General features: G+C 29.2%; 1 protein-coding gene across 2 annotated transcripts; it reads left to right on the plus strand.

Annotated features, from left to right (window-relative positions):
* The first annotated feature begins 13,070 nt into the window (after window positions 1–13,070).
* Window positions 13,071–15,939, plus strand: LOC129309792 (myb family transcription factor EFM-like). Of its 2 annotated transcripts, none has more exons than XM_054951509.1 (4): window positions 13,071–13,410; window positions 13,508–14,176; window positions 14,263–14,423; window positions 15,311–15,939. In XM_054951509.1, the coding sequence occupies exons 1-4, from the start codon at window positions 13,200–13,202 to the stop codon at window positions 15,599–15,601; spliced, it is 1,332 nt and encodes a 443-aa protein (XP_054807484.1). In that variant the 5' UTR covers window positions 13,071–13,199; the 3' UTR covers window positions 15,602–15,939. The 2 variants fall into 2 exon arrangements, with proteins under 2 accessions (XP_054807484.1, XP_054807485.1); XM_054951510.1 differs by having other exon boundaries at window positions 13,079–13,410; window positions 14,263–14,339.
* Window positions 15,940–16,180: the final 241 nt, after the last annotated feature.

Genomic DNA, 16,180 nt, shown 5'->3' on the forward strand with positions numbered 1-16,180 from the left:
TCTATAAAATCCTCCCAAAATGAAGCCCTACTTGTGCCCAAAGTCTTCCCCTTTGTGTTCTAAGTTTTCCCCCACAAAAATTGCCTTTTTCTGATAATTTTTGAAATTTAACTTGTCTGTGTTGTGCCATGCATCGTAGCGCACACCATACAAGCTGTAGCTCACGATGCAGTGAGCAAAATATCATTTTTGCTCCCCCTAATGCCACTCAATTTGATCCAATTTCCATCCTAACTTAATTTAGAGCCAAATATAACCCAAAAAGCCAATTAGCAACCCAAAAACATAATTAAATTAATTAATTATATTTTTAACTAATTTATCCCTTAATTAATCAATTTATTCTAGATTTAAAGTTTTCAAATATTACAGCTACAAACCACACAAATTAGTTTATATATCAAGTACTTTCTAAATTTTATTATTTATTATGATATGTATTTAATATTAGTTGTGAATGTTTCTATGTTTTCATTTTAGGTACGTGTATCATACTTTTATGGTGCCAAGCTCATTGATAACAAAATTTTTATTTATTAGCCGTCACAACACTAGTACTTACAATCTTGAGTACCATTCTCAAAAGATTACTGATGCATTTAAAGCGAAAGGCAAAAGAAATACGTTATTTTTAGCTCTTCACAATCCAGGATAAGTTGTTATTGTTATTTATCTTTAAATTTAGTTGACATTTTAGTTAATAAAATATTTTATTTTTTTCAAGCAACATTAGGGACTTGTTTGTATCAATCTATTAGTCCCGATGATTTATTATCTTAACTCATTAAAATATAGTGATTTTAAGAACTAGGAATCTATAAGATATTATTTAATCAATAAGTTTTTAATTCTATATTCTTTATATATGTTTATTATAATAGTTAGTTTTTACTTGGTATGCTTAATTATTATAGGGTTGTAGCACGTTATTGAGGTGGTGAAGGTCTCCCTCCAAACACCAAAAGGCCTAATTCTGTTGAGTTTTATATATAAAAAAGAATAAAGGTTTGTATTATTTTCTTAATAGAACAAGTTGGTATGTATCTAAATGATTGTTTGATTGATATTTTACATTTATTATTTTGAATATGCTGTTCTGGATTGATGTAACATTTTTAAAAAATTTTGAAACTTTCAAGTTATAGGAGAGACTCTATCAGATTTTTAACATTAACAAATACTTGTATTATATAGATAACTTCACTCCTAAAGTATTTTAAATTAATTTGAAATTTGTTTCTACTCTATTTTGATAATAACATCTTTTATTATTTTATATGTACCTACACAATTTCATGGTTGGGAGTGTGGATACTATGTTATGAAGTTTATCGGAGAAGTAATCACATAATAAGAGTTGATCATTCCTGAAAATGTAAGCCAAAAGCTTTGAAATTAAGTTAATATAATATTAATTCCTTATATATTGCTTTCATATCTTGTGTAGTATTTTGTTGAAGTAAAATCCTCACATTTTACAATGGAGCAAATAAAATGATTAATTGAAGAGTGGTCAGAATATATTATTGGTTGTTTGTGATAGGAAATTAGATTTCAATGTTAAAAATATCAATAGATTTCATTTGTTAGGCTTGTTAGAAATTGAACTAGCTAGTGAGAAAATTGAAATTGTTGTCTTAATTTCAAGTGCTTTCCTTGTAAATAAATCTTTATATTGATATTATTTCTGAATCAGTTTTTGATATTGGAATTAGTCAATTTTAAAGAGATGTAAAGATCAAAAATTCAAAAAATGTAGATTTAAAAAACATAAATAGAGCCTACGAGAGCGTTCTTTAATTGAGAACTCATATAGAATATACATACAGGAGCGCTCCATGAAAGAGTGTTCCTGAATGAAAACATAAGGGAGCGCTCTTTATCAAAGCACTCTGGTATGTGAACATACAGGAGCACTCTTTCATAGAGTGCTCCCGTAATTTCACATATAAGAGCGCTCTTGTATGTATTCCTGATTGTGAAATTTTTTTTAATATACAAGAGCACTTTTCAAAAAACGCTCTTGTAATTGTTACATACAAGAGTTCTTTCCAAAGCGCTCTCATATATTTCGGAGCACTCAATACGGAAGCACTCTGGAATCACTCCCAAAGACTAAAAAAAGCGTTGCTGTAAACATATTTTATAGTAGTGTAAATTAAGCTAATTTATGCTGCCAACAAGCAAGTTCAGACAAGTCTCTATTTGCTGATATATAGTTAAGTCTGCAAGTCGAGACTTGCTCATGACCAATGATTGAACTTGCTCATGAACAAAATAAAAGCAAGTTCAGACTTTGCACGAGGAAGGAGAGCAGGATGTAAAGAGATGATAAACGAATTAACTAAATATTCATAAAAGGAAAGCAGGATGTGAAGAACATATTGCGGTCACGTGTCATGATGATAGTCTTCTTTCTCTTTCTTCTATGTTCATTCCTTTACCCCCTGTTGAGATAAAAAGAGAAAACAAAAAGAATCCAAAGAAAAGGTAAGAGATAGAATGTAGCTTGAAGGAGAAGAGTGAAGTTGGAAAGCAACCAAGTGCTGGAGGAATTTGATTCACTCTCTTTATCCCATCTCCTCTCGGTCTTGATCTCTCTCTCTCTCTCTCTCTCTCTATATATATATATATATATATATGTATTATATCTTAATAATAAAGGGTAACCATCTTACCTTAATTTCCTCCCCCATAACAATTTTCGTCATTATACTTATTCTTTAATAAATAAAATCATAACATTTAATTTGTAATAGTTATTAATCATAAATATTAGAATTTATCTCTTTTCCAATTAACTTATAGAAATATATGTCTAGTGAAAATGTTAAAATATAAAAATATGTATTATTTACAAGTTACGTTGACTTATATTGAATTTTGTAAAACTATTAAAATATATGTAATTGAATTATATTTCAGACAAATTGGCTACCACCTAATTGGCTAATTCACATTCCTGATCTCCGTGTACTGAAAAATAGTACTGTTCGTATGTACCATACGTCCATGCTGTAACAGTCAATCTAAAAGTATTAGAAGAAGCAGGGAAAAACTTGGGTGGTTTCGTCACCAAAATACAACATTTTCTTTTGGCCAAACGCATAATATTTTCAATAAAATAAGATTAAATAACAAATTGACTACTAAATTATAAATCTAAAAATATATGTGAGACTCTAAACTCATTTTGAATGAAATGTTTCCTTTAACTTTTAAAAATAGTATAATTTAACACTTACCATTAATAAATATATATGATATATTTTGGTACAATTTAACACTTACCGCTCATGAATAAAATAAAAAATATATATTTTTTAATGGAAAACAAATAAGTTTTTACCACTTGACATTTTAATAGTCCAATATCTTAATAATTGTTATGGATATACTAATTTTTCCCTTGCAGAAATCTATGCACAATATATATGATATATGTTGGTTAATAATTTTTTTTATGATAGCTATTTGGTATTTGATATTAGGGTAAATAAGTAAATTACTTCCTAAACTTTAGATCAAGTAACATTATAAATCTTGAACTTATTTATTTTATAAACTGTTCCCTCAACTTTTGAAAATGATGTAATCTAACCCTTAATATTAATAAAAGTTAACTTTGACTGTTAGTTAATCAAAAAATGACTTTAAAAATTACAATGAAGGACTCAAAAATTACTGACAATGATCCAAAAAGTTAGAGAAAAGGCCTAAAAATATTTTTTGGTCATTTCTTAATTTTTGATATTCTTTTGTCATTTTTTAGCCAACTAATGTATGATTAAAGTTAAATTTTTGTTAATGATAGGGACTGAATTACATTATTTTTAAAAATTGAGTGAATATTTAGATAATATACAAGCTCATGGTCTATAAAGTTGTTAAACCAAAAATTCAGAGGGGCAATTTGCTCATCTAACCTTTGATACTATACCAAATAATTTGACTTTGGTGGGCATCTGATTTTAAATGGAATTACAAAAGCCTTTTAATATGATTTTTTAATACAAGACTCAAAGATGATATCTTCCTTATATGAAAATTTGGGTTCTTAGCTTTCAATTCAACCTGAATTCCAACTTCGTCCATTCACATGTTTTATATTTATAAAATAATATGTATAATATAGTTGAGTAAATATAAAATGTAATTAAGTCATATTTAAAATTACAACCCTCTTAAAAAAACATATTTTAATGCGCATAAATATAGATGATATATATATATATACATATATTCCTTGAAAATATGGTTTTTATGCCTTGATATCATCTAAAAGAAACAAAATTAAATATTCCTCAAAAATATGGAAGGGAGAATCTTGTTACCTTCCTACCCACTTCGATAAAGTAAGATGGAGAAGAAGATTCCATTGTATGACACTCCTTTGTCACTCTTTTGGTGTTATACATTCCTTCCTTAGACGCAATTAAGTTTATTCTTTGTGATAAAAATAATGCTTTATTTTTCAGATGAGATATTTCTCTTGATGCACTCAATACGTGGACAACTATTCAACTTTTAGACTTTAAAAGAAAAGTAAGGTGGATTCAAACTCCAATTTAAACTCAGTTGAATATGTGTATCCCTCCTTATTTTCTTCTTTTTTATAAATATCTATCATGCCACACATTATATATATCGTTTTTTATTTTTAATATCACCATAAGTATTTATAAACAACCCAAATTACTGTCGGTTTATTTATGAATCATACCATCTAGTTTAATTTCAAAGAAGTTTCAATTAAATTTTTAAAAACATACAATATTACTCCCTCCATTAAAAAATATAAAACATTTTTTAATGAGTTAAATGTTAAAAAATTATAAGGAATTTTTAGTTTTTTAAGGTATAAGAAATGTATTTTTCCCAAAAATTCCCTTAATAAATAAACTAATCAACCATTCATCTTTAAGTGACACATCCTATTAAATAAAGGCAAAAATGAAAAGATGATATAAGTTTAAAGACAATTAATTAATTTATTGGGAGTAAGATTTGGTTAAAAATGCCATATATTTTTAAAAAAATATAACTTTTGATCCTTGCACTTTGTTCGTATTTTGCTATAAGTCCTTCCACTTTTTTAGGTATTTTGGGTCCCTACACTTTCATTTTTGATGTTTTACGTTCATTTAGGATCCCTACACTTTGATCATTTTGATTATTTAGGAACTTAAAATATCAAAAAATGAGAGTATAGGGACCCAGAACACTGAAAAAAGTGCAAGGACTTATAACAAAACACAAGTAAAATGCAGGGATAAAAAATTATATTTTTCTTATATTTTTTAATGGAAGAATAAGTTTTTCACTAAAGTTTAATAGTGTATATATTTGTTCTGAAAATCGCCAACATAATTTAATAGTAATTTAATAACAGCAAATAATTAAAACCAAAAAAATGTTTAATAAATTATTGAGGTAATGAAGCTCTTTTAGATATATTTTTTCAATTTAACAATGTGGTTTAAGCTAGATATTTTGTAGGATAATGATCAATTTCACATCTAAACTATAGGTTTAGTAGTGTCTAAAATTCAAAACTCATTTTTAGAAAAAATTTTTTCTTTAACTTTTCAACATTGTTTAATGTTACCCTTACTATTAATAAAAGTTAGCTTTAATAGTTAACTAACCAAAAAATTACAAAAAAGAACCTAAAAAATTAGAAAATAAGAATTAAAATTTTTTTTTGTATTTATAATATTTTTGGTCAAGTAATGATGAAAGTTAACATTTGTTAACATTAACTATAGGAAATATTGCATATTTTAAAATATTAAAAGGGAACATTGCAAAAATAAATTTAGAATCCCAACTGTTCCTTTGACCTCCTATAGTTGAGGGGCAAATTTTTCATTTAAGTATACTTTTCTTCTGGGACATGTATGGAAGACACTATTATAGAAATGAGATTTAATAGCATGCATTTTATAGTAATAAAAAATAGAACATCATTAATATTAAAGTCAAAGGAAAGAGATAGCAGTTCTTATTTCAAATGCTATCACTTATAAATTATTTTTCTACTTATAATTTTAGTAAATAATAAGAGATGACGTTTTAAGAGTGATAAAAAGCCACCTCTCTTCTTTTCTATTGAATTAATATTTTTTTATAATCAAAAGTAAAGAAGTGGCATTTTCAATGAAAATGCCATGCCAAGTCTCTACTCTGTTAATAATTGAATATTTTATTTTATGAGATTAAATAATTATTTTATTATAATTTATTTGGTAAGTAATTTTAATTAATATATCTATTATTTAACAAACAAATGAAGAGAGGTGGCACTTTCAAACTTGAAAATGGCACCTCTCTTTTTTTTCATTATTTTATAATTTTTACAAAATAAAACATTATTTTATTATATTTTAATTAATTATTATTAATTATTAATATGTATTATTATCTAATAAATAAAAATAAGAAAAGTGGCGTTTCTTGAGCTTGAAAATGCCTCCTTTCTTTCCTGTTATTGATTTATTAATTTGTTTTTTTAGATTAAGTAATTATTTATTATAATTTGTTCAATAAATAATTTTGAATAGCATATCATATTATTTAATAAATAAAATAAGAGAGGCAATATTTGCTGAGTTTGAAAATGCCATTCTCTATACTCTTTTACTGATTTAAAAATTTATTTTATCATATTAAATAATTATTTTATTATAATTTATTTATTTAGTATTTATAATTAATGTACATTAATATTTAAAAAAATAGTTGAAGAGAGTCTTCCTTTTTGAATATTTTATTATTTTATTATAAGTTAAAATATTATTTTATTATAATTTATTTAATTATTATTAATTATTAATATGTATTATAATCTTATAATTAACTAGAAGAGAGGCGCCATTTCTTCACTTTGAAAATGCCACTTCTTTGCCCTTTTATTAATTTATTATTTTATTCTATCAGATTAAATAATTATTTATTATAATTTATTGAATAAATAATTTTATATACTATATATCATATTATTTAATAAATAAAATAAGAGAGGTAACATTGCTGTGCTTAAACTTGCCATTCTCTATACTCTCTTACTAATTTAAAAAATTTTATTTTATCATATTAAATAATTATTTCATTAAAATTTATTTATTTAGTATTTACAATTAATGCATAATAATATTTAAAAAATAATTGATGAGAGATGGCATTTCCAAACATAGAAATACCACGTCTCTTCCTTTTTCAATATTTTATTATAAGATAAAATATTATTTTATTATAATTTATTTAATTAATATTAATTATTAATATCTATTATAATCTTATAATTAAAAAGCAGAGAGGTGGCGTGTTTTGAGTTTAAAAATGCTACCTCTCTACTCTGTTATTAATTTATTATTTTATTTTTTTGATTAAATAATTATGTATTATAATTTATTAAATAAATAATTTTAAATAATATATCATATTATTTAATAAATAAAATAAGAGAGGTGACATTTGCTAATCTTGAAAATATCAATTTTCTATACTTTCTTACTGATTTAAAAATTTATTTTATTATATTAAATAATTATTTTATTACAATGTATTTATTTAGTATTTATAATTAGTATACAATAATATTTAAAAAATAATTGAAGAGAGGTGACGTTTTCAAACTTGAAAATGCCACCTCTCTTCCTTTTTCATTATTTTATTATAAGATAAAACATTATTCTATTATAACTTTTTTAATTAATATTAATTATTAATATGTATTATTATCTAGAAATTAACCATAATAACTTCAAAAAGTCACTCAAAAATTGTATTCATCTTTCCAAAATATAAATTGGGGATAACAAAACTTTTACTTTCTCAAGTTTATTTTAATTATCAATTAGGTCTCTCATGTTTAATTTTTATTGATGTGGTCTCTCAAATTTATCTTAACCATCATCAATTAAGTCCTTATTATTTAATAGGAGGTAATGTAATGTCCACCTTGACACTATTAAAATTCACCACATAATCACAACAAACAATCATAATTAGGAGCAAGGATTTGCTCCTAATCTCTCATTATAGATATAAAAGTTAAAACTAATACTTTTTTAAAAATAATTGTGAAATGTTTGGGATCCCATAAAAATCTTTCAAATTTATAGTTTGAGCTCAAACTTAATAATTTATAAAGGTATTGGAAGCATGAAAAAGTTTTGGGAAGCAAAACACTTCAAAATAGGGCCAAAAATGTCATTTTTGAGTAGTTTGGTCCATGTGCCACGGCTTTTGGCACAGAAAGGCAAGTTTTCTCATTGTACTGTGCACTGCGACTTGCGCGAAATGCGTTGCAGCGCACGTGTCCATGACAGCAATGTTGTCATGACAGCTTTTCTGGATGAATTTTTGTATTCGATATCCGATTGGAGTGATTCAAGCGCCCACGCAAAGCTTATTTAATAAGCTAACTAATGGTATAAGTTTTGTTACGATCTGACATCGTATGAGAATTTTAGACACTCAAATGCAAAAGTCAGTTTTTAAAGTGATTTTCAACCATCCAAGTACCTAAAACTCATAACTTATACCATTAACTCTTTGTGAGGTTTGAAACAAGTCCAATGGACCAAAATATACTTGATTGAGTATTCAAACACATCAAAACATACCAAACACAAAATTTGGCCACTCAATGGTCCTTTCACCCAATATGGCCAAAATACAAAATCAACGCTACATGCACTATTTGACCTCTATTGCCACATAATATACTACATATACATTGTCACCATATAGATAAAACATTCCTTATACTTGTAATAGTATTTTAGCCCATCACTATAAAAATTACCACATATTCACATCATGTACAATATTGGGCTAAAATACAAAATAACATAGTATAAGTGCAACCAATCAAAATGATATGCATTCCTAGTTGGCAACATATAATATCATATAATAATTTTATGTATACCACTCAAACTGAAATCAAGCATTACTATTTGTAATGTAGCAAATCTACTAGTCCTTGCCCGACTCCTTTCCTTGCTCAGTCTCAGTGGTAGAACCTATAAAAATGATAACCACAAGGTGAGATAAAAATCTCAGTAACTAAGATAATCTACATTATTGATTAACATACCAAGTTATAAACAAGCCTTAAATCAAGTAAAATAACCACACCATATAAAATCACCACAAGTTAATGCATGATCCCTAACCATCCTATCCTCCAATACTCCCGACCGAACTAGTAGGCTATTTTATAGAACCAAACCACACGTAAGGTCCCCAAGCTCACCATCCATGGTAGGACTACTCAGCCAAGATGTCCTAAACCACTTCTAGACTATTGGTTCCCCCTATTATAAGTAATTAGGGTGTCGTTACTCCAACACCGCATCCTACAGATGCTAAAGAGCATATTCTTCAACTCCGCACTTTTTAGGTACTAAGGAGAGTAAGTCTTCAACACCGTATTCATTTTCGAGCACTAAGGAGAGTAAGTGCTGCACCTGCATCCCGAGGTGCCAGCAGTGCCATATAGATTTAATGTTCACTAACTCCACTAGGATGACTTCTCACCCTCTAATATGCCACATTTTACTACATATCTCTTCTTGACCATGCATAAATCACTTTTTAAACAAATATAACAAATCTTACCATTTACTTCAAAAATATGAAATTTCACAAACCAATACTCCACTAATTTTCTAAAATAGTTAACCTTTACAAAATTTATACGTATATATACAACAAATCATAGAAAAGTAACTTGAGAATAATTTATATAAGGTAATAAATAATTCAATTTATCTAGTTACCTCAACCCTTTTGTTACTAAAAGGGTTACCTGTGGTACTAAATCTCTTTTTGTGTCAAGGTAAGTCTTTCCACACCACAATCTACATCAACAAGTACTATATATTAATTTTTAATTAACACAAGCACTATTAGCTAACAATAACCTCCCAATTCTCCCACTTGTCATTCATATTCTCAACAAAGAGGCTTGTTAAGATTAAAGTTTGTTCACACAATCCCTTCAAGCCTCCCTCTAACTCTCTCACAATCTAACACTTAATATCTCAACTTATCACACTTCAAAACCCCATGATCAAGTTAGGGCTTGATCTAACTTTCACCAAATGATAGAGTAGCTTTATATTACTACATATCCAAGATTAATAAACCTAAATCAAACCTTTAGAGTCAATAGAAACCTTCAAAACATAGACTCATGGCTTAATTCTATCAAAGAAAATTATCACTCTTTTAAATCTCATGAAAAATGAGATGAAAAGGTAGAGGAAAAAGATAGAAAACTTACTCAAGAGTTTGAAGTCTCAAATTATCTTCAAAATCCTCCCAAATTAATGCCTTAACAGTGTCCAAAACATGCCCCTTTATGTTCTAAGTTTTCCATTACAAAAACTATCATTTTCTGATCATTTTTGAAATTTTAAGTTGCCTGTTGTGCCGTGCACCACAGCGCATGCCACACAAGCCACGGTTCATGACACAGAAAGCAACAAGTTGATTTTGCTCCCCCCGATGCCTCCCAACTTGATCCGACTTTCATCTTAATTCAATTTAGAGCCAAATATGACTCAAAAATTCAATTAGCAACCTAAAACATAATTAAATAAATTAATTATATTTTTAACTAATTTATCCTTTAATTAGTCAATTTTTTTCTAGATTTGAAGTTTTCGAATGTTACAAGTAACACTTTTAAAATTTGCTGACATTGATGGTAGCCATATGTAGACTAATGAAAAGAAGTGTAATTTTGATAAGGAAAAAATAGACTAAAAAATTGTTAAAAACACAATAATATTTAAATTAATCATAACATAATGGACTAGATTAATAAAAATTAAACTAATTTAAATGTTAATTTATTCTTATTTGGTTATATATATATATATACGAAGTCATCGAAATACTTTACATTTATTTGAGAGTAATTTTTTTTAGAAAACTTAAATGACAACATGGTAATTATTTAAGAAAATATAAGGGATCAAATTAATAAAAATTAAACTTTAAAGTCAAATTGATAACGGAAGCAAAGTTGCCAAGTAAAAGTTTCCTAATCCCTTGAATCTATATTAAAATATGCGGGGCAAAATATTCAAGGAACAAAAACGAAATTATACAAAACCTAATTAATTGTGTGGGATGAGAACGAAAGATCATTAAAAAAAAATTGCTCGAAATTCTTCAAAGTAGTAACCGTACTCATGAGTTAAAAATAGTAAAATTACCTATATATATATATATATATCGTATTTTGTTTACATTGATTGATTATTGGAATTACTGATCAGCCCTTGATAGGAATCAGATCATTATGTCGAATTAATGAGCAAATGTTGGAAATATTCCGGTTTAATGAGGTTTGACGAGCAGAATAGGGAATTGATTGAAAATTAATTTCTAATTGAATCTAAATCAAGAAGTTACCACTTATTCCCTGATTATGAGGTGAATTTATGACAATTGGAATTCTCATTTCATGGCGGCCTTCCAAATTATAAATAGTGGTCGGTGGTTGAAAGACAAACTTACACAAAACCAATACTTCTTTGCTTGGTATTCATTATTCTCCCCCTCTCTTTCTCTCTACATTGATGCATATAGAAAGGACTCTAGTACTATCTTTGTATGGGTTATCCGGTAAAGTTCACAACGCCTAAATCTGGTAAGATTCCAATACAAGTTTATTTATTTTTCTGGATATTTTATTTAATGATCATATTATCCTTCATATTATACTTACATTTTAAACGGCATTAGCAGCAACGTCCTTTTAACATGGGGATACTTTAGTAATGGTTTTTCTGGAAGCAAATAACTATGTGCTTTCATCAAAATTACGATTTTGATAGTTTCTTGAATGAAGCAAATACGCGCTTTCATTATAACTACGATTACGATTTTGACAGTTTCTCACTTGAAACTAAACATGTACTTAGATTTTAAATGTTATGAACAAATTTTCTACATTCTCACCACTAAATGTAATCCCTGAACTTATCCACGTATATATAACTTGTACATTGGATTTCCGTTGAAGAAAATTCAATGTCAGATGCAGAATAAAGGGTGACAAGAAAGACACTGTCTATAAAGCTTTATTTGAAACTGTCCGCCGAGAATCCGCGAGTCGCTAAGGTTGCTGATAAAAAAAGAGAAAAAGACAGTATATAATGGGGATAAAGAAATTAAAGCAAATAGTGAGAGAGAGAGAGAGAGAGAGTTAAAGGACTAAAGACAGTAAGAAAAAGAATCCTCTCTAATTTATATTGGCGATATTCCAACAAAGACACAAAAAGTTCTATACAACGATGCGCTGTACTGTAAGCACATGAACCTCTAATGTCAGACTCTCTGATTCCCCTTTTCTTTTCTTTTTCTTTAATTTTTTCCTCGGACAAAAACAATGTTTAGGCAGTAGTAAAATCTTATCAAAATTAAGGCATGTTTAACCTCGAGTATTTTGTTCAACTAATTAGAAAGTTATGACAATTTAGTTAGAGGTTTCGAATTCAAATCTTATTAATACAACAGATTCAAATGCTCGATGGTAGAGCTTGATCCTGAAAGGATCATGCCGGCTTGATCCAAAATGGTTTAAGCCCTCATTAAGTCCAGGTAGGGTAGGTTCAGGATATCAGATGCTCATAGTGAATTCCTTTTTAATTTTTAATATTCGTTCTACTCTCCCTTCCTTTCTCTCAATGGTGCATCTATTATAGAAAGGGCTTTAGTAGCCCTATCTTAATTAGTGTTAGTTATCAACTAGAGTTAGCAAACACTCTTATCTCCTAATACTCCAACTTGAGTTGATTTATTTTTGGATATTTTATTTAGTTATATTATCCTTCTGTTCGTTTTTCATCATCATCATCATCATCATTATTTGCCTTGGTTCTTTGTAATAGGAATTTTCATTCCTTTAGCTATCTGCTTTATCATATCCCTTTTTCGGGTCTCTTAAACTGCTTTATTCCTCAAAAAAGAGGACTACGATACTCTCTCGAATCCACCTTGTGTTCACAACCAACATCGTCCCCACCACATCTGAAGAAGCAAGAAGCCAAGCACCATCTTTTTTCTTGTTTGTTCCCAACATAACATATCCCGCCGCCTAGCTATTCTGGCATTATCATCATCTTTATATATAGCTTCTGATTTGTTGTGTGTTTGTATATACGTCAGAAAATATGGCAGCAGTACCTTCTGAGCTTAGCCTGGATTGCAAACTCCACCATAGCTTTTCCATGCTTCTGATGAAATCCTTTCCAGATCATCACACTGATCAGACTCATCACAACCGCAAGCTCGAAGAATTCGTTTCTCGCCTCCAAGAAGAACGTCTCAAGATTGATGCCTTCAAGCGCGAACTTCCTCTCTGCATGCAACTTCTCACCAACGGTACACCTTCAAATCCTTAAATTAACACACACACACACACACACACACACACACACATATGTAGTTTACGTGGGATTGATCTTCTATCATGGGACAGCTATGGAGGAGTCAAGGCAGAAACTTGAGGCTTTGAGAGGAAATGAAGACAAGAAAAGTGCAGTTCTGGAAGATTTCATACCGTTAAGGAATTCAAATTCTGAAAGCTCTGAGAAAGCATCGAGCACATGTGATAAGGCAAATTGGATGATATCTGCTCAGCTATGGAGCCAAGCTAATGAAGAAACCAAGCCACAATATTCCACAATTGCATCGCCCAATCATAAAGGTCAATCTGTTCATGATCAGATTGCTGGGTTAACGTTCAATGTTAGCCCTAATAAGCTACACAAAAATATTAGTGGAGGAGCCTTCCTTCCATTCTCAAATGAACGAATTAGCTCGAACCAGTGTCCTTCGTCGACGCCATTGCAGGCTCTTCCGGAGCTGGCACTTACTACTTCTCCTGATGGGAAACAAATAATGGAGGATGAGAAATTATACTCACAGACTGAGAATTCTAGTAAAGGAGGAAGAAGCAGTAATAATGGTGGTGTGGTGAGTGATCAACGAAAAAGGATTATTACAGTTTTGTGTGAGGTAAAAACAACCAGTAAAACTGCTTCAACGACGTCCACCACGCAGAGTCATCGGAAAGCAAGAAGGTGTTGGTCGCCGGACTTACACCGGCGATTTGTGAATGCTCTTCAGATGCTTGGCGGATCTCAAGGTAATTTAATTTATTATTATTACTTTCCGATTTTACAATAATTATTATGATATGATAATTGAAACTTTATTATTGTTTATCAACAGTGGCCACCCCAAAACAAATTAGGGAGCTGATGAAGGTTGACGGATTGACCAATGATGAAGTTAAAAGTCATCTCCAGGTACTCTCTTCTCTGTCCCCCCACATGCGTGTGTGGGGTTTGAAAAAGGGCGTGCACCATTTTTGCTGTCCGAAATTGATGCTGGTAATTAAACTATGAATATATCAGGTCATTCCTTTTACAGTTATTAAGTACCCGTTTATTCGATTAAATAATTTTTAGATAGCTTAGAAATTTTATAAAAAATAATTTATTTTATAGATTATTTAAAATAAATTAGAAAATAGTTTGCATTTAGTTACATTCATAAAGAATCGCTTTACTAAAGAAATTATTTTAAATTGCTTGGATAAAAAAATGTAAAAATGCTTTTTTTTCTAGTTAAATAAAAATAATGGACATGAAAAATTACTTTTTTAAAAAAAATTTTTATTTTTTTAATTTGCATATTATTTTTTTAACTTTTTTAAAATTTGAATTCATAGTTTAACGTGCATTAGAGAAGTTATGTTATCAAAGGAAGCATATTTAATAGGAATAGATTTTGAAACTTATTAAATTTAAATTTTAGTTAGAGTTAATGAGTTTAAGATTTTCTTTAATTCTGGTAAAACATGTTGAAAAGTAATTTATGAAAAAGATTTGAGAAGTTTATATATAATGTTTCTCATTATATCATACTACATACATTAAGCGGATGTTGTTATTTAAAGATTTTATTTAATTATTATTGTAAAGAAACATTAACATGTTATTTTTACAAGCATTTTAGTGATCGGTAATGATAATAATAAATATATGGCAAAGAATATGGAGATGATACAAATTCTGATTCATATGTAAATGTTGATCATGTGACTTTATACATATTGAAGGAGGGGGGGGGGGGAGATACATTTAAATTTGACACGGTTCTTTTAACAGATTGAATATTTTTAGCCAAGTGAAATAGACGTCAGATTTATTTTACAAAACTTTTTAATTTAGTTTCCGATTCTTTCTAATGTTGTGGCCGGCTTTTGGGTTCACAGAAATATCGGCTTCACACAAGACGACCTGGTCAACAGTCACAAGCAGGTGGGGCAGTAACACCTCAACTCGTAGTCTTAGGAGGAATTTGGGTCCCACCCCCAACAGGCACCACTAACGCGCTCTTTAGCTCTCACCCAGTCCCTCACGAGCCGCCACAACCTTACTTCCCTTCCGCCGCTCCGCCGCATGACTCGTACACCATCACAACACTGCAATCACACAATCACACCTTCCACCACCACTACCATCACCACAATCTCAACGGTACAAAACGACGTCGCAGAGCCTGAGATCGCCTAAATCGGAGAGCATTGAAGATGGAAAGTCAGAATCAGAGAGTGGTGAGAACCAAGGGGAAGACAATAGGGGCGGTGGTTCCATCAGCCTCAAACTGTAGGGTTTTATGTGATAATAATATAATTACAGTGTAATATGTAATCGGATTAGAATTAGGGTAATTTCTTTTCTCCTCTAAAAGATTAAATATATAAGGAAGACAATTTCCTTATGAGTGTGCTTTTAGAGAGGATGACGAAACAGCATAAAAGTGAGCCTTTGGCTTTTTATTTATTTTTACATGTGTTCGTTTGCATAGCTAAAAATTATCTAAGCTCTGAATTGAGTTCCAGGCATTCTCGTCTTATGATTTTTTATGTTTAATTTGAAATTGAATTAATTTCAAGAGAATAAATTTCCTAACAATTTTATTAGGGAGAATGACAATTAAGGACCTACTAAGAACATTAATCCCAATTACGGACCGTGAAATTTTGAAATCCGAGTTAAGTACCATGGTCTTTAATTGTGATAAAAAAAATGAAATTTGTGAGGTGGGATTCATTATTGCCACTTGAATTCACTAACCCAAC

This window comes from Prosopis cineraria, unplaced genomic scaffold (assembly GCF_029017545.1).
Source record: "Prosopis cineraria cultivar Desert tree isolate PC_DT_omini unplaced genomic scaffold, ASM2901754v1 PC4, whole genome shotgun sequence".
NCBI classification, from domain to species: Eukaryota; Viridiplantae; Streptophyta; class Magnoliopsida; order Fabales; family Fabaceae; genus Prosopis; species Prosopis cineraria.

Coding starts and splice junctions, on each gene's coding strand:
- LOC129309792 (XM_054951509.1), top strand. CDS start 13,200: ATGGCAGCAGTACCTTCTGAGCTTAGCCTGGATTGCAAACTCCACCAT. Junction 13,411..13,507: donor CATGCAACTTCTCACCAACG/GTACACCTTCAA, acceptor ATCATGGGACAG/CTATGGAGGAGTCAAGGCAG. Junction 14,424..15,310: donor GCTGTCCGAAATTGATGCTG/GTAATTAAACTA, acceptor TTGGGTTCACAG/AAATATCGGCTTCACACAAG.